Raw genomic sequence first — 19561 nt, 5'->3', positions numbered from 1 at the left:
GGTAGAAGGAGTAGCTTAAGTAAATATGGGAAAATGAAGGTCATGTGTAGGAAATAAAAGTTCCTTCTGGCTGCAGTAGGGGAATGAAGATCAGATTAAAAAGTCAGACCAATTTATAACAAGCCTTGAATGCCAAGAAAAGGAGACTGGGCTTTATTCCCCAAGTCATGTGTTGTTTAAAGGTTCTAAGCAAACAGGGTCAGAGTAGTTGTTTAGGAAAATCTACTTGATAGCAACATGTGGGATGGACCGAGGAGGCAGGGGATGCCCCTCGGGGGCTCTGCAGCTACCAGGACAGCGGTGATGAGGGTATGAAACGGGGGAGTCAAAGTGAGGACGGCGCAGGAAAGAGAAACAGACAGGAGATTCTACAGAAGTAACATAGTACACGCCAGCTGCTGTCTGGATATGGGGCGTGAGTCATGAAGGAATAAGGTAAGAAAATATTTTTTCGTACAAAACAGAAACAAAAGCCTCATGTGGTACCTCTGGAGCTGAAGACAGGAAGGGTTTGATGTAGATGTTGGAGTCGTGCACCTTCAGGTCATGGTCCCCCAGTCCCCTGGTCACTCCGATAGTCGCCATCACTCGGGCCTGGGAGGAAAGCAGAGGTCGTGAGAAACACTCGCACGTGCGAGGAAGGGTTTCCATTGCCGGTTACAGTACAGCCACCACAGGCCAAGAGAGGAGCAATACTTTCCCAATTCCTCTTGCCTCTCTCTCTCTGTGCCCCTTGCTACTAACGTATGTGGGTCGCTGTTTCCAAGGAAGGGCTCACCAAGGTCCCCTATGTCCTCAGCAAGTGGCTTTCCCAATTATCTTAAGTTTGATGGGCTGCTGTTGTTGCTTTTCAATTTTCTTTAGTAGAGACTGGAGGGAAGGGTGTCCAATAAACTAAATCCAGTACATGTGTGATGTCTACAGCTACTAATTTCAGTTCAAACCAAATTCGGCAGCATCCATCCATTCACCCAACCCCTCTGTCCACCTGTCCGTCCATCCGTCTGTCATACACTCACTCCACAAGTATTTGCAGAGCACCAGCTATATCTCTGGTACCATAAAAGGCACTAGTAAAAGACATGAAGAAGTCAGTGGCAGCTCCTACTTGACACTTTATGGCTGGAGAAAATAAATCATTAGCAACTCTGTAACCTACCCTTTCTCCACAAATTCCCTCTGGGTGAACACGTCGCTTCACTATAACCACACAGAGACCTCAGGGCTGAGACCCTACCACCCGTGTGCCTTTGGTTTTCTGAATGCTTTAAGGAAGCAAGACTCTTACACCAACTCCTATGCAGTCAGCCTTACTACCTCCCTGGATGCCACAGATTTGATTTACACAAACATTCAGTAAGCACCTACTAAGTGCAGGCACCACGCTATGGGGGACAAACACTTATGGACTTGTCCCTACTATAAAGGAACCCGGTCAGGGAGCGAAGAGGCACATAACTAATGATACATAAAATATAGCCGAGTGTTGAAAGACATAAACAATAGGTTGTGTGAGTTCAGAGGAGGTAAAAATTCTGCTGAGAAGGTTCCCTGGAGGTGGCACCAAATTTCTGTGCAGAAGATGGGCAGCATCAAGATAGGTAAACACAGAGGGATGAAGGTCATTCTGGGTGGAATGAAGCCCAATGGCCTAACACTTGGATCTCCAATAATATATCCAGCGCAGTGTCATGGTTCAAAGACCCGGCTTGAAGCCTCACCCTACTGCTTGGGTAATAAGAGTAACTTACAAATGCTAGGCAACTTTACAACCTAACACAGTACCATCATCTCCCCCTAGTTTCCCCAAAAGGCTGTGGAGTTTGGAGCTGGTTTCAGATCAGATGGTGGGCAAGTCTGCATTAAAAGTGGAAATGAAAGCATGACACGGCTTTTAAAGGCGGGAATCAAAGGGGGTCAAGTGCACACGCTGATGCGCAGCTGGGGACCTCTGGGCTGCAGAAGCTCTGAGCTCTGCTGGGAAGCTGGGCCGGCTCCCTTCCAGCTGAGAAATGTCCAACTCTAGATGCAGAAACTCTGTGTCCCTGTGGTCCCGCTCTCCTCCCTGCAATGGCACCTGCTCTGGCTGGAGAAAGCACAGGTGGGCGTGTTGGTTCAAAGAAATCTGGTGTTTCTGCTAGTTACTGGATTTGTTTACAAAGTATATAGGTGTCACCCGCACGAGTGCTGAAAAACACTGGCAGGAATAAAACGAAAAGTAATGGCTGTGAAAGTATCCCGAAACTCCTGGGTAGGTATATGCAGAGAGGAGAGAGGCAAGAGAAAAGCCCTGTAGAGGATCTGGGCGGAACTGACGCCTGCAGTTATAAAGATGTCTCAGGAAACCGTGCAGTCCTCAGGCAGGGTGGGGTGCCGCTCCGGTGCAGGGCAAGCCTGGGGCCAACTGGGGTCACAGCGGCTTTTAAATAGGTCACAGCTCCAGTGACAGAACTCGTCAGCTGCGCATCACAGAACTGTCGAGCCCCAATTAACCGACATGCTTGAGGAGCGTGATGTCCTGGGAAACTGAACACTTTCATAACTGGGAAAACCGTCCTCCTTTAAATCTTACTGTTGATAACCTCCAAAGATCACATTCGCCCATTTTCCTGTTGGGTGAAGGACAGTATCCTGATGATAACTGAAGAGCTTATTTGATACGCATGCATTTCTTGAAGGCCTGTCGTGTGTCAGGTGCCAGGCTAGACAGGAACTAGGGAGACAACGATCACAGGATGTGGTCCTGAGCTCAGTGGATCTCACTGGGCACGGCAGGGAGACACTGAGAATCTCAGCCCCACAAAGAACTCCACGTGCAGGGGGAGGTCACTGGGCTGAGTGACCCGCGTTAAAGGCGCCCACTGTACTGAGAGGCTCAAACACTTCCGTGAGGGACAGAGCCCTTCCTGGTCACAATTCTTAACCACAGACAGTGGGTAGAAGATGTGCCATCTCCAGGAAAGGGGCACGTTAGATTGAAAAGTGATTGCTACATGGATCAGATATTTATGTTTTATTTCCCTCCATGAAATACCTCCTTCCGATGAAATCACTGCTGGGCTACACTGAGCCCCCTAATTCTCAATCTCTCTCTCATGTGTGCGTGCGCGCGCGCACACACACACACACACACACACACACACACACACACACACTCAAGTTCTGCCCAGGAAGGCATCCTCCAGTTTTCTTATGAGTCAGTTCCTCCCGCTAAAAACTATCAAATGCTGAAAAAAAATTTCAGTTGAATATTCTTCTTAATGTGCCCACGTTTCCCTCCTCTAACTGGAACTCTCAGCACCTAGCTGGAACGGATCTGTCCGCAGGAAGCAGGCAGTGATTCAGAAGGTGTTTGTTCCGACTGGGAGCTGGCTTCAAAGCCCCTCGTCTCCGCTCCAGGCTGCAGCCCCCTCCAGCCTCCGCTCACGGACCAGGCGCCGGCCGCCGGCCTTCCTCCGCGTCAGCAACGCGCCTGCTGCTCGCCCGTGGTGCCGACGGGGGCCTGGGAGCTGGGGGTGAACGGTCTGTGCCGACCCCGCCTGGGCTCGGGTCTGTGTGATCCTGTAGCTTAGTCACAGCCAAGCTCTGGGTCCCCTTCCACTTGCAGAGTCGGAGCTTCCAGAGTGGGGTGTGAGAGCACGAGGAGGGGACAGAGAGCCACGGCTCCGCACTGGTGACCACCCCGCTCGCCGGGTGACTCCCAGCTGCCTCCTCCCCAAGTGCCTAGGCACTGCCCGCTCCGCCTGCCCGCGGCGTCAGACAGACAGCGAGTGATGCATGCGAGCGTGGCCGTGTTTACCCACGGGACCAAGTTATTCAAATGGACTGAGAAGGGCAGTGTTATTTTCACAAAACTGACTTTCCTCCCTAAGCCTGCAGCCCTCCCCAACCCTGCCACTCCCGGGCCCTCCAGGCGGAGGCCTGAGGCTGGGGGTGACTCAGCCGCCGGGGCTGCAACCAGGAGCTGGCGAGCGGGAGGGGCGCGCAGGCCACCGGGCTCTGCGGAGATGGCCCTGATCGCCGCTGCGCAGACGCATGCCTACCTTCTTGCCTTCTCCATATATTAGAGGAAACTTCAAGTCATCGTCCTCAATGGTTTTGTACGCCCTGTAGGGGGATAAACAACATTCTTTAACAGCCTTGCACCCAATTAGGGACCCGAGTGCGCCCTTACACTGGCTGCTCGGTGCTTTCTTTTCCCAGAGACTCCATCCGCTCAGCACACTGCCAATCTCTTTCTTTATAAAGGGTGATTCTCCCTACAGAAGTGTGTGTGTGTGTGTGTGTGTGTGTGTGCGTGTGTGTGTGTGTGTACTTTAACAAACCAGAAAATAACAGAGCCTTATATGCTTGAAGAGGGAAAAAATACGTTAGTATACTCATAATGAGCAAGAAGGGAGGTGGTTTCTGTCCTGAGCACTTAGTGCCCCTGCGATAAGGAAGTGCCCCAACAGCGGTGACAGGGTCCCGGTCATTAATCTGAAACTGAGAAACCACAGAGTGTGAAAATGCGCCAAGCGCAGTTCTCGCCTCCAGGGGTTGTTTACACCAAGGCGGCCTCGTACTGGGTGGCTGGAGAAGGAATACTGACGGCCTGTTTGACCTCAGTGTGCTATTCAAGGTTGGCAGAAAATTCTGTTTCACAATAGCTATTAAATGGCCATTCAAAGCACAGAAAGAAAACCCAGTTTATGCTCCGGTGGCTTATTCCGGACATGGGTGTGCAGATGTCACTGCACACAGGTGGAAAGGAAGCCCGTGTCTGGCAATTTTGCTCTTAAGGAATTTAAAAAGCAAGCAAACAAACATGGCACTGATTACTAGCTGCACCCTGAGCAAGTAGCTCCACCTTTTGGGGTCTCGGTTTCCTCATCTAGAAAACAGGATGTAAATGGCTTAGTACAGAGCCTGGTGCTTAGTAAATACTCATCAGTGGTAGCTATGGCTAGCAGTTAGCAGACAGTAAATACCTGGCATACCAGTTCCCCTTTCTTCAAAATGGGGATGGCATTCCCTATTTACCACCTCAAAGGAGTATTAGGAAGATGAAGCAGAAGCCGGGGTAGGTTCTACTAGGTTAGGTTCCAGAAGCAAGATGCTTTTCTAAAAAAATATCTCCTGAGTGCATGTAAAGAACGAAACTGCGAAACGGCCTCCCAGTCCTGGATACATCGAGGCAGCTTGGAAGTAAAGCTGAAACCCGATTTACGGAGGCTCTCGATATACTAAAGAATGCAGCCCAATTTAAACACAGTGCAACCCCAAAGCTAAAGCAGGCACATCCTTATTTTCCAGGAAGTTATTTAGTTAAGTTGTTCCTCCCCAGGGGTAGGGTGGGCTCAGGTTCAGCACTGTTTTCTGTGCGGCCCTGGGCAGGTAGATTAGCCTCTCTGGACCTCAGGATCCTCATTAATCAGAGAGGGCAAAAACTGGGCGCACTGGGGGGCTGCGGTGAGGGCTGTGATGGGCTAATGAATGTGACAAGCTTGGGGAGTATTTAGCCCCGCACGTGGAACACGCTGAGACCTGGCACAGGATGCTGCTGTCAGGTGAGCCCAGAGGTGCTCTAGAATTGGACTGTCGGAAGCAGAACCTCCCACCCTAAACCTACCAAACTTACACAAAGTGGAAACAGCTCCTTAAATGTTTTTATACTCACGCGAACTATTTAAAACACTGTAGTATGCAAGTCACTAGGGAACAAATAGAGCTATTATTAGAACAGACCCAGCTTGGGAGTTGAATGAGTCTACAGACCAGTGGTTCTCAACCTTGGCTGCATGTTCAGTCACCTGGGAGGGCTGTAAAGTATCCCGATGCCCAGGTCACACTGCAGAGCAATGAAGTCTGAACCTCTGGGGATGGGACCCAGGCATCGGGGATTTCTTCAGGCTTCCGAGGTGATACCAGTGTGCAGTCGAGTTTGAGAATCACTGCTATAGACCAAGTGTCATTAGCAGACATTCAAATTCAGTTGAGCGATAGCCCTATCAGCTTGACCCTAAAGATGACAGACTGCAGCACTCAGGGGAGAGGAGAGAAATGGCCTGGGAAAGGCCCTGAAATAAGCATACACAGGACTTGGGGAAGGTCAAGAAGGAAATGTGAAGTGAGGAGACAGGCTCAGACACAGGATGACACAGTGGAGAGGGGCTGGGGCCATGGGATCCAGGCACAGGGGCCCGGAATTCAATGGGAGGCAGAAGGCAGCAGCTTGAAAATCAATGACTAGAAATTACTTAGAGCCCTGGAGAGACAGGCTAAGAGCACTCTTCACAGGCTTGGAAAGGCAGCGAAGACTCCACCATAAGCCCAGGGAATCGAATCTCCCAGGGCTGAGAATTTCAAGAGCATGAAAGTCTGAGTTTCCACAGCTCTGAAAGACAGACACTGATCTTGGAATTGTCACCACAGGATCAAGACAACTGTAAACTCTAACACTGTATTTTAGCTTCTGTTTCTTCACTTTCAAGAACAAAACCCCCCCCAAAAAACTAAAAATAAAGGAGACAACTCCAGGTAAGGAAGGGTTATTCTGTTCCTGTCATTGTTGGTTTTCAATCAAATGTGAGTCCTGTCCTGGCCAGTGTGGCTCAGTGGTCAGAGCATCAGCCCTCTCACCGAAGGGTTGCAGGTTCAATTCCAAGTCAAGGGCATGTACTTGGATTGCAGGTTCAATCCCCAGCCCTAGCAGGGGCATGTGCAGGAGGCAACCAATTGATGTCTCTCTCACATTGATGTTTCTCTCTCCCCCCCTCCCCTCTCTCCTTTCCACTCTTTCTAAAAAAAAAAACAAAAATCAATGGAAAAAATATCCTTGCGTGAGAATTAACAAAAAATAATTTAAAATGTGAGTCCTGTCCCTTCCCCTCTCCTCCCTCCCCCAAATGACAAGGGTGAGTAACTATAGATAAAGAGAGAAAGTACAACACCCTCTCCCCCTCAGTCTTTTAGGTTCCTAAGCACAGTTCATCATGAAGATAGAGGGACTTCCCTCCATACTTAAAAGTCTTGATTAATAAAGAACAAAATACTCAAGAGTTAAAACTGGTAACCTGATTGAAGTCTGTATAAATTAATGCCTGCTAACAATAATGATAGTGGCTCCTACATGCCAAACACTGGGCGTGGGCTTGCGGACAGTGCCTAAAATCGCTCAAAGACCCTGCAGTGTCCTATGTTACAGATGAGGGGACTGAGGCCCAGAGAGGCTGTTACTCTCCCCATCTCACACACCATGCTAGTGGCCCTCAGGCTGAAATCAGACTTTCCCAGAAAACACACCAAAGAAATGTGATGTCAGGGCTCAGCTCTGGGGATTTCTTAGTTGAAGAGTCTCAAGGAGATCATTGTTGTCCACCTCTCAGTGGGTGAAAAGCAGGCATTTGACGAAGGGGGACTTTTGGCAAAAGAGGAAGGAGAATTTTCCGTATGAGGCAAAAGAACAAAAGGTGACCATGTGTGGACAAAACCAGAGGCTGTTTGTTGTACTACACAGTCTACAAGGGAAAAGAGAGAAGAGCCAGGGACACAACCGTCTGTGCTCTTGACCTGCCACTGCTCCCGGGTGACTGCACCTGAGGCCACCGAGTCTGACAGAGACAGCGGTGCTCAAGTCTGTTCTCGCAGTTTCAAGGGGCCACCCGAATTTCGGACCATCGGAAAGGCCTGCCGTGCATACTTCACTGCAGTCCACGTCTGGGCTGTGGGCTTGAGTCTATGCTTCCAACTCAGCCTTGGCTTCCAGCCTCCTCAACGGGGGAGGTGAGAGAACAGGGACAGAGGCTTGAAGCTTGAGAGCACCAAGGCATGGAGCTACTTGTGACCAGAGATTAATGAAAAATGACTCTTCCTTCACACCAGATCCTATGATTTCTGAAATCCTGATTAAATTTTAAAAAATAACTCCAAAAACAGATTACTCACTGGTTGTACAATAATATAACTGGCCAGAGATCATATTCAAATTACTTGAAGCACAGCCGAAAGGCTTAGGAGAAATTTTTAGAATAACTCTTTATTTTGGGTCAATTCCTCTATGAATATTTATGAGGCCAACTGAGAAAAGATGAGTTGAGAAAAAAATGCAAGGCTTATAAAGGGCCAAATTAAAGGGCTTTCTCTCACTCAAGACAGTATCCTCAGAAGACTGCACTAAACATTGTTTTTTAAGCAGTAGTTTCCCTTGTAATGTTGATTCTGCAAAGCTGAAAAGACAGGGCACCAGCTATCTTGGACGCACGGGAAGGCAAAGCACTGGAACAGACGGAAAGACTACTGTGTCGGCTGTACCCCAAATGCAGGAATCCTCCCTATGGCACCCCTTTATCGGTCCCTGGCCTCTGTCATCAAGTGGGCTGTTATAGACAGTCACTGTCCTAGGACCCTGATAGTACCTAATGCCACTCCACTGAAGAATGGCCCTATCAATTCTTAAATTGACCCAAACAGCCACCCGTTGGTGTGTTTGGTCTTCTGGAAAAACATGAAATAAATCTAGTCTCTCTTCAACTTGAGAGGTCTGCAAATATTTGATGAGAGCTACGTCAAAGTCTCCTCTTTCCTAGTTCCTTCAACTGTTCTTCACAGGACCCAGGGCACCATCACTAACCATTCAAGTCACCATCCATTAAAATATTTCTTAACCAAAAACCAAATACTGTGGTAGGGGCTGTGTGGTGCTTTGTAGTGTGTCAGTGCCCTCAGAGAATGGCACTCAGAGCTGAAAACACTTGAGATGTAGTCCACATAAGAATGAAAGGATTACTTCTTTGATATAGACCTTGTTCCTTTATAAATCACTGCAGCTTATATTTACATCATGTGCATGCACACATGTCTGTGTATGTGTGGTTTAGGGTCATATATTGAAATGATGAGTGAAAACAAACAAAAACCCCCATCAGTCCACGAGAAAACAGGCCTGAGAGGTACATGGTCTCCTCTAGTTTTTACTTACACAACAGGTATTTTACTCTGAATGGAAAACTCCACTTCCCTCATTAATTTTATCTTGCTGGTTTCAGTCCATTATTCCAACCCACCCAGGGACATCTGAATTCATATCCTCTTATCCAAAATATGAGCTCTCCTTCTATGCTATGTCACGTTAAATTTGATAAGTAGCTCTACTGTCTTCCTCCGAGATTCGTAAAAAATACTACGCAGAACCAAGTCATTAGGGACCTTCCTCCAGGCCGAGCTAATCAGACAAGGGTGCATCCACGTTTCTCGAAGGCATGTGGATGAAAGCGTGTGCAATTTGAAAAACTATATTCCTGTCTGGTGGAAAGGCACAGCAGATAGATCCAACAGCAGAGAGTAGACAATGAAATATTAATGTTTAAACGGGGGTAGAAAGGATTTAGGATTTCAAAAGGCTGAAAACACCGATCCAGACAGACTCAGTGTCTATTTTTGGTATAGACTCTTTGGGTATAGCTCTCGGGCCACCTACAAAGCAACTTAACTATTATCCACACAGTGTTTCTCCATCTTATCCCAAGTACTGAGAGAAGAAACTATGAAGTTTCTTACTAAGTCAGTACATGCATGGACACCATTGCCATCATCACCCAGCCTAGAAACCCTGTCACAAAGGGGAGATTACTAAGTGAGCCTGACGGATTAGTGAACCCAAGCTGTCCCCAGACTATACCACCTCCAGCGGATGCTGCTCCTTCAGACCCCTTCCTCCTAAGGAGAGAGGAACCGATGCTCCTGCACAGTCCTGCCTTCCAGATGGAGACTCGCTCACTGCAGCTCAATCAGCCCCCTTCTGCTCACCCAACCCCCACCCCTTTCAGAACATTCTCCCCCTTCCCTGACGTCGTCAGCCTCGGGTCACAGATTGCTTTTCCACTCTTTCCCTTGATGTGATTCTCAGGAACTTTATACGTTTCAATGGTGCTTCTGGAACCCAGACTCTGTAACTCCTACCTACTTCCCCTGATGGCCTTCTTCCCTCTCCCTGTCAGCACCCGGCCACGTGGCTGCCGTAGGAACATGCTCCCCTCCTAAGAACACGCTCCCCTCCGAGATGTGTGCTCTGAGCCACTTCCCCACTCGCTCCCAGCTGCGCCTCTCAGGCCAGCGCGCCTCCTCGCCTGCCCTCCTAACCGCCTTCTGGCTAGGCTGGCTCCTGATCCAGCCTCCACTTGCGGCAGATCTTTTTAATACTTCTCTTGCTAGCAGCCTGCCGTTCCTCACTTCTTGATCTTATAGTAAGAAGGAAACACTAGGAATTGAGTACTTTGTCTATTAACATTACACCAAATACTGTCATCTCTACCTTCTAAACAGATCCAGAATCGAAAAAATTTCCAGCACCTTCACCGCCACTACCTTGTCCTATGGACAGTATCGCAGTTGCCTCATTAGGTCCCTGCAATAACCTAGACAAGAAAGGATGGCGCCAGGACTAGGGCGAAGGCAGCGAGGGTGTTGAAAACTGTTCAGTTTTGTCTTTTGCCTCTAGTCTCAGAGCAACCAGAGTAATTATTTTAAAATGTCAGATAACGTCATTACCTCCTCTAACCCTCCAATGGTTTTCCTATTATACTCTAAATAAAAGCCAAGTAATAAAATAGCCTTCTTTAAAATCACTCTCCTCCCCCAAATTTCCTATGCCCCTTCTCTGCTTGGTTTTTGCCCATGGCACTTACCCCACCTAACCTTTTAAGTGTTCTGCTTCTTTATTGTATTTTCTCTCCTGCTCCCCTGTTCACCCCCTCCTCACTTAAGTTCCATGAGGACAGAGGTTTTTGTTTCGCTACCTGTGGTATCACTGGTACCTAAAAGTGTGCCCAGTGTAAATGGGTGCCCGGTAAACACTCAACTAAGTGAGCCCATCAGCGACTACTGCGCACCCCAGGCAGTGGCTTTATTCTACCCTCTGAAGTTTCTTGCTCTTTATATGTTTACAAAACGAAAGCAAAGCGCCTTCCCGTTGTCTGTGCTGCCACCCAGTCCCAGGTGCGCCGGCCCCCCTGCCGCTCACTCGCAGGCGCCCCCTTTCCTGCCCCTGGGCTCGCCGCTCCTCAGTCAGACTCGTTCTCTGAACACGTGAACGCGAGAGGCCCCCACGCAGCCACAGGGGAGTCCTTAGCCTTCAGGGCTCCTCCAGGACGAACACATCTTGTCTCTGCGTCAGTGGTCATTTTTACCAGAAAAAGCTTTGCTTGCATTTTTAGTCTGGCCGAGAGGGCTGCGAGCAAGTCTCCCGCAACCATTTCTCTCTCTTAATCCGGTCATCACTCATCGGGTTATCCGTCTCCTTTGGCTCTCCAGCATCTTGGAGTGTAACCCGCGACGCTGATCTGACGTCTCTCACCCCTCTGTCCCGCGCTCGGAACCCAACGCGAGCTTTCTTGCGGTTTAACATGCCACAGGGCCTTGTCCTTCCCCCACAGCCTCCCGCAGCGGGCTTCTGGGCCGCTCATCGAAAAGCGCGGTGCTCCCTGCTCATCCCGTGTCAGCTCTTCCTGGCACGGACACAGCACAAACCGAAACCACCTAATTTATTAATTGGCTTCCTTAAATTCTTCCCCCCCACCCTCCACGAACATTAGCTCCTAGAGGCAGGGACTGCTGTGTTCTTGCGTCTACACCCGTGCGGGCACATTATGGATGCAGAACAGTTACTAGCTAAATGGGTGGGTGAATGAACGAGGGCTGGCACTCCCTTCTTCAGGGTTGAATCCTGTCAGTGATACCTTGGACTTTGGTTTCATATGAAAATTTTAGGTTCCCTTTTATCACCAACACAGGATGGGGCAAAAGTGGGTTTACAATTATTCGTATGAAAAATAATACTGTAATAAATAACTCAAGAATAAATTCCATGTTTCGTGTACTCATAACTGTAAGCCTATTTTTGCCCCCCTGTATATGTTAGTAAAGAATCATGAGTTATAAAAAAAATAGCAGCTGTAATCCTCTTTCCTATTACTTTCTCCTGATAATTCCAGAATGGTGGTTTTTGTTGCAGGGGTTCCTTCCTCCTTGTTACCTCCAGTTAAAGTCTATGTGCGAAGGCAACCTCCCAGTTAAGAACATGCTTCCTTGTCTTTGCTGGATTCCTCCACTCCCAGCCAGAGCCCCACTCTGACTTCCTAACCCACGGGCCAGGACCTCAAAGTTCATGCTCTGGCATTATCCACACAGATCACTCCCCACAGTCTCCCTCCTCTCCCAAGTCATGAGCATTAATCAGAAAAAAGGGCAGAAATACCACGTTTCCCTAAGTCTGAATTTCCTCAGCAATACTTTAAAGCGACCCCCTCGGGGGCAGCAAGGGAGCCGCCTCCTTCAGGGACTGCCTGATCCTGCGAATCCACACTCGGCTCCAACGTGAGTCACTCTTCCGCTCGCCAGCCTCTGGCCGTGGCCTGGGGTGCCTCTGCTCCCCTGGGGAGCTTCCTTCCCGGATCCCCTCTTCCCTCTGGACGCCGCTGCGGCGCGTTACAGAACACCAGCTGGGGCCAGCGGTTGTGAGGTCACGTCTCAGCGCTCACATGAACCGCTGCGTGACTTGGGAAAGTCCCTCCGCCTCCCTGAACCTGCTTCTTGGGCGGCACTCCCCATGGGGGGCTGCAAGGATGAAACGCAAATATGTCTGGGCGAGTCCTTCGTGAAGGATGCGGTGCGATTTAACTTTCAGTTGTGGTGACTAAGGTCCTAGGGGCCTCAATCTTTCTTCGCCACACATGGAGAGCACAGGTAGCTTCTGACCATAGACAGGAGGATGGCACATCCCCACAGGAAAACCTTCTTGCTGAGCTCCCAAAACACCCCAATTCATACTTTTTTGATGGCTGTTAAAGGCACAGAGCATGAAGGACACCCATGCAACTTATCCAGGAAAGCCCGCGGTTCTGCTCTACAGTGAACACTGAGTCTCTGAAGGACTTTTGGAGCTGACAGTCTCAAGGGGGTGCCTGTGGGCTGGTCTGAAATAGTCAGAAAAGGAGAATTTTCCTGCTCAGCTAGAAGCTCAGAACCCCTCTAGGAGGGAGGGAAAAGCCACAGGAAGATTCATTTTCTTCCTAGCAGAAACCAAGTCCACGGCAGACGCAGGCACGTTTCATGGTGCCTGAGCAGGTTGGGGGGGGGCAGAATCATCTAGGTCTTCGGTTCCCACTTCTGCCTTCCAACAACCGAACCTTAGCGGAAGCATGAATCCCAGGAGGCCAGGACAGACCACCACCCGGGCCTGGCCGGTCAGGAACAGACACGGACATGGAGCCCGAACGCCACTAGTGGCTTTTAAGAGCTTGGCATGACCCCAAGTAAGCAATTCACGGAATCCACAGAGGGGCTCCCTGCCTTGCTCTCTCCACACCCACCCTCCTCAGACCTTCCTGGAAAAAGCAACACAGGATTGGCAGGCGCCTCCCGCTTCCTTCTGGCCGCCATGGGAATTTCAAAGGAGTCAAGCCCAAGGGCTACCCACAGAGCTCAGTGCGCGGAGGCCGCCTCCTGCTCCGCGACGGCCGCAGCTGGCGGCCCCTCTTCTCTCGCTGCGCGAGTATCTGTGCACTCGTGTTTCCTTTAAGGCGACACTAAAAGATTTTGGTATTTTATTAGGTCTTACCCTTATTATTATTTTTAATGTCATCGTTCAGAGGCCCTGTTTTTCCTGGTTTCAAAGATAAACAGTTAAGAAATCCTCAGAAATTTCTTAAATTTCTCTTTGGATCAAAAATTTTTTAAAAAATTTTATTGAATTTCTTGGAGCAACATTGGTTAATAAAATTATATAGGTTTCATGGGTACAATTCCATAATCCAACACCTGTATATTATATTGCGTTCACCACCCAAAGTCAGGTCTCCTTCTGTCACCACTTATCCCCCTTTACCCTCTTCTACTTCCCTCCACCTCCTCTCCCTCTCATAATCGCCATACTGTTGTCTGTGTCCATGAGGTTACTTTTTTTGTGATTAATCCCTTCATCTTTTCACCCAACCCCATAAACCCTCTAGCAGCTGTCCGTCTGTTTTCTGTACCTATGAGTCTGTCCCATTTTGTTTGCAATGGTATTTGTCTTTCTCTGACTGACTTATCTCACTTAGCATAATATTCTCCAGGCCCCTCCATGCTGTCACAAAAGGTAAGATTTCCTTCCTTTTTTACTGCCAAGTAGTATTCCGTTGTGTAAATGTACCACAGCCTTTTTATCTACTCATCTATGGATGGGCAATTGGGCTGCTCCCAAATCTTGGCTATTAATGCTGCAATAAACATAGGGGTGCATATATTCTTTTGAATCAGTGTTTTGGGTTTCTTCTGATATATTCTCAGTAGAACTGCTGGGTCATGAGACAATTCCGTTATTAATTTTTTGAGGAAATTTCATTCTGCTTTCCATGGTGGCTGCAACAATCTGCATTCCCAATCAACAACGGTGCAATAAGGGTTCCCTTTTCTCTTGTTTGTTGATTTATTGATGGTAGCCATTCTGACAGGTGTGAGGCGACACCTCATTGAGGTTTTAATTTGCATTTCTCTGATGATTAGTGATGCTGAGCATCTTTTCATGTCTACTGGCCATTTGTATGTCCTCTTTGGAGAAGTGTCTATTCGGGTCCTTTGCCCATTTTTTAGTTGTTTTTTTGGTGTTGAGCTGTCCAAGTTCTCTATAAATTTTGGATATTAACCACTTATCAGATGTATCTTTAGCAAATATGTTCTCCCATTCAGTGGGTTCCCTTTTCATTTTGGTGATGGTTTCCTTTGCTGTGCAGAAGCTTTTTAGTTTGATGTAGTCCCATTTGTTTATTTTTTCTTTTGTTTCCCTTGACCTAGGAGACATATCAGAAAAAAATATTGCTACAATAGATAGCTGAGATTTTATTGCCTATGTTTTCTTCTAGGATTTTTATGGTTTTGAGTTTTACATTAGAGTCTTTATACATTTTGAGTTTATGCTTGTGTATGGTGTAAGAAGGTGGTCTAATTTCATTTTTTGCATGTATCTGTCCAATTTTTCAAACACCATTTATTGAACAGACTATCTTTTACCCCAATGTGTGTTCTTGCTGCCTTTGTTGAATATTAATTGACCACAAAGGCCTGGGTTTATTTCTGGGCTCTTTGTTCTATTCCATTGATCTGTATGTCTGTTTTTATGCCAGAACCATTCTGTTTTGATTACCATAGCCTTGTAGTATAGTTTGATATCAGGTAGCATGATTCCTCCAACTTTGTTCTTTCTCAAGATTGCTGTTGCTATTCAGTCTGTCGTGGATTATATAAATTTTTGGAATATTCTATTTCTGTGAAATATGCCATTAGTATCTTGATAGAAATTGTGTTGAATCTATTGATCTTAGATTCCTGGAGAAGTTTCCCTGTGAGGCCAAGGCTCCACCAACAAATGCTACTTTGTTTTTTCCTTTTGGTCCTTGGAATGTCGTTTAAATTAATTGAAGCCTATAGGCCAGGCCCTAAGCTCTTACACAAGTTGATGTGCTTTTGCTAATGCAGCGCAACAGTCTGGATTCAGGCACAAACAGTATGCATGAACTGTAAGAGTGTGATTGATATTTGGGGTTAGCATCTCAGCATGCTTGAGAGTGGCTTCAGCATGCTGAAGAGCGCTTATAGGTGCAATGTAGCTCGCTTGAGTATGCCTGGATGGCTGTGAGAGAAACAAATGAAAGAGGGAAACTTTTGGCTGTCTCTCCAGGAAAACTCTTTCCAAAATGAGACCCCAGTTCTATTCCCTGACATCACAGTTGCCCTTGAGGAAATCCCCCAATTAGTAGGGCCAACCCATAAGCCCTAAGGGATATGCCTTCGTGTCCCCTTCCTCCTGTCAGCCTGCCTGAACCAGGTCCTGCCTGGAGTTTTGGGAGCCGTCACCATTCCTCTCATTTGGCCTAAAGACTCCTCTTCCTACCACAAGCCTATGGATGATAGCAAGAGGCAAGAGAGCTTGCCTTCCAGTCACTGGTCCAAGTTCTCTGGGACAACAGACTGGGTTAGAGCAGAATTCACACTTTGTGACCCATGGTAAGAAATGTATCACTCTTAGTGACCCAGTGTAAACACAAACACATCTCAGAAACAATATTTATGCTTACCATGTGATATACACTTTGATATTTTTTGATATTTTTTTCTCCCTATGCTACTTAATTTGTTTAAAGTGCTCAACTCCATACTCTAAATTGACTTCACAACCAAGTAATGGGTCCCTACCCACAGTTGAAAATTTGGGTAGAGGAACAGAACCTGCTCCTAGTATATGGCTCCAAATCAGGAGCTCAGGGTTTGACCTGATGAGAACAATGGGCTCTACTGGATTCATTCGTGAATATTTACTGAGCACCAACTATGTGCCAGGTGCTAGCACAGGTGTTGGGAAAATATAACATAAACAAAGATCATCTCTTGACTCATAGGCCCAAGGTTAGCAGTGGAAAAAGATTCACCTAGAAGAAAATGCTTTGAATCAGTCTTTTGAAAATATAATAAATCATGTGTGCATATAAAACAGAACCAATAACATTTCAAGATAAAATATTCTGGATGACTTTCAGGGAAATTTCAGATTTGGAAATTATTTCTGATTCAGTATCCACTTGGTGTGCATTAGCACTTGGCTAGAAGGGCTTCTTCTTTTAATCAATAACATTTAGATCTCCCACAGGTGTGAATCAGAGATCCTTACTTTGTAAGCACACAAATTCGGAATTATTTCTGCTTTCTCAGGGACCATTCATTCTGAAACAAACATGAGTTTCATTTACATTGGCCTTTGTATTGTATGAGACCAAATCAATATATACAAATCAGGAGATAAACCAACACTGACCCCCTATCCACAAATGGTGGGGACAAAAGAGCAGATAGACTGTCCTCTACAAAGAGGGTTTCACTGCAGAGGCCAGTTCCTCTGCACTGGTCTTGCCACCCGGCCTCACCAACCTAGTCTCACTCTGGCAGTAAGGATCGATGTTTGCATCCTGGAGCACCAAGTCCTGCAGTATCCCCTGGGGGAAGCCACTCTCACGCATGCTGAGGTGCTAACCTATGCTAGCTTGGTTCAAAACTTCCATTCAAGTGCCCTTGAACTGGAAAAACCACAGGGGGCAGGGCGCCAGTATCTCAGAGTAAACAGCCATGCCTTTTCCACTCTTCTGTTTTATCTCAAAAAGGCATGAACATTTTATATAAGCATACACATAATCAATTTATTTCAACACAAAAGAATATCCTCTTCACACCCCCCCAAATTGTAAAACAGATGTTTATCCTGTGGATTCCCATACTCCCCTGTATCTTCTGCTAACCCCCACATGACTTGAGGCCCAGGGTAAGAAGTACAGGCCTGGGCCATGGTTGGCACTCTTTACCACGGGGAGGAATTCTCAGCTCCTGTGCCACGGTGGCCCTGCTGCTGTTTTAGACGGCGGACTGCAAAGGCAGCAGATGTTCAATTTCCTGCGGCCACCTCACCCCTGGCACTTACAGACTCTAATACACCCAGTGTGCACTGTATGCTTGTTTCGTTCTAGGCACTGTTCTGAACACTCACATTTTTCAAACTCACTTCTTATGAAAACCTTGTAAGACAATATTAACATTACACAAGTAAGAAAAGGAGGTCACACAACTAGGAAAAACGGGCCAAGCTCACTTCCAGGTCCTCCCCAAAGTGCACTGTGCTCTTAACCAAGGCCCTCTGCCCATCCTTGAAGAGCTATGGGTCTGTGGAAATACAATAAAACGCATGCTATGCAACAGGAATGCTCAATTTCTACTCCTCATCCTCAGAGTAGAGCATAAAAAAACCCTGAAGTCTCCTTCACTCCCCACCCCAGGTTTTCACACTAAGAAATCCCACAGAAGTTCAAATAAGCCACCTTCTCAGGCTGTTTCTTCTCTTGACAGCATGACAGGTGCACAAGGTCATTGCAGAATTGGGTTTAACCTGAGGCTTGGCTTTCAAGTTGTTTGGTCATTAATAAGTTACGACTCTAACGCTTCACACTTAGGTGCCAGTGTTTCACAGGGTGATCAAGGCCACCTGGGAGGATTCAGCAAAATGGGGGAGAGTCTCCTCTGCTTGGGATGAACAGGGACAAGAAACCAGCACGTTAGATGCCCTCGGAGCGTGGTCTCCTGACCTACCCTACGTGTTTACCTTGTCTCTGGGACCAAGACCACCCAGGCTGGGGGCACAAGCATCACAGGAAAAATGAGAGGCTCAGTTAGGACTCTGACCCACTGGTGGCACCTAAATTTTATCACTCCTTATTCTCCACTGCTAGTCTGGGTGCTGGCCCCCTCCTGGACACAGGCCCACGCAGGAGGCCAAAGAGGTTCCCAAGCAACAGCAGGAAGACAGCGGGCTGCAAAAGTCACGAACCCGTGAGAGGCTGGGCTGTCCAGTGCTCTCTGACCAATCACTCCTGCCGGCTGCTGCTCACGTCCGGGGCTGCCCAAGGTCATTGTGTGTGGATATACAGGGGTCACCCGGGAGGCTTAAAAAATACAGCTTCCAGGACCTTGGGGATTCTGGGATGCTTTCCATAATCACCCCGACGAGAAAGCTTCACGTGGGTAAGCACTTCTCTGAGAGTTCTGGTATAAGACTGTAATCGTCCGTGTCTGGCCCTGTCCTGCACCTGGCTGGGCAGGCACCGTGGGGGCAGGGGCGGTTTTCATCTCTGTTGTATCTCCAATGCCCAACACAACCCGGCTCCCGGTTAAGACTGATAACCCCCCATCAGCAGAGCCCTGCGCTCTGCCCTGTAGGCTCCTGAGCATAACACAGAGCATTCGGTTGACGGGCTGATTTAATCCTGGTGGAATCGGAGCTGAGGATTTGGCAGAGCAACAAGATGAAGAAGAAAAGTGAATGTGTTTCTGGCATTTCCGGTTCTTTTGGAAAGAGCTGCATTCAGTCCTTCAGCAAGGAACAGAGAGCCTCACCCTTGCTCTGCAGGAGTCCTTGATGTGCTTGTCTGAAGGTGGTAGGATGAGATCCTTCGGGGTTTGAAGGGGTGCTTCTCCAGCTCTCGGATGTGGGTTCCCAGGCGAAGCAGGGGTGTTTAAACCGGCACCCCGGCTGATTCTGAGGAAGGCGCTCCCACAGGCCATGGGGGGTTAGCACCTTTAGGGGATGCTCAGCTCAAAACAAGCAACACTGGGTTTTCCTTTTCTGAAACCCGGTGGACAGGGAAGGGTGGCCGGGAAAAGGAAAAACTTTACCAAGCTCTGGCAACAGTGACATTTTGTAACTGGAGGAATGTAGGTTGGACACAGGAAAATGTTTCGTTGGCAGGGAGCGTACCTGGAAATCTGCTGGAGTGCTGAAGCACTCACTTCTCTGGAATTTCCTCAGAAACCGGATCCTATAAATAGGCTGAGGACTGGACCGTATGTCCTTCTAATATAGTCAGCTCCATAGTTCTGCCCTGGTGTGTGTCACTTCCATACTTCACAGAGGTGCAGAGACCACATGGGTGGGACACTGAAACTATGTCCATCATTGCCATCTTACGTGGCACTCAAAGTTCCCCCGGAGCTGACTCCGATCTGCTGACCT

General features: G+C 47.9%; 1 protein-coding gene across 1 annotated transcript in view; it reads right to left on the bottom strand.

Moving 5' to 3' along the window:
* The window catches only part of PPM1H (protein phosphatase, Mg2+/Mn2+ dependent 1H), a 234592-nt gene that overhangs the window by 31542 nt on the left and 183489 nt on the right, over positions 1–19561 (bottom strand). Inside the window, exons 7-8 of the mRNA XM_087814570.1 lie at positions 4044–4107; positions 487–594 (exon numbers count right to left, since the gene is read on the bottom strand). Coding sequence (XP_087670696.1) covers positions 487–594; positions 4044–4107 — 172 coding nt within the window. The remainder of the gene's footprint in view (positions 1–486; positions 595–4043; positions 4108–19561) is intronic.

This window comes from Miniopterus natalensis, chromosome 2 (assembly GCF_054644295.1).
Source record: "Miniopterus natalensis isolate mMinNat1 chromosome 2, mMinNat1.hap1, whole genome shotgun sequence".
Classification (NCBI taxonomy): Eukaryota; Metazoa; Chordata; class Mammalia; order Chiroptera; family Miniopteridae; genus Miniopterus; species Miniopterus natalensis.
This window is presented reverse-complemented; position numbering and strand designations above follow the sequence as displayed.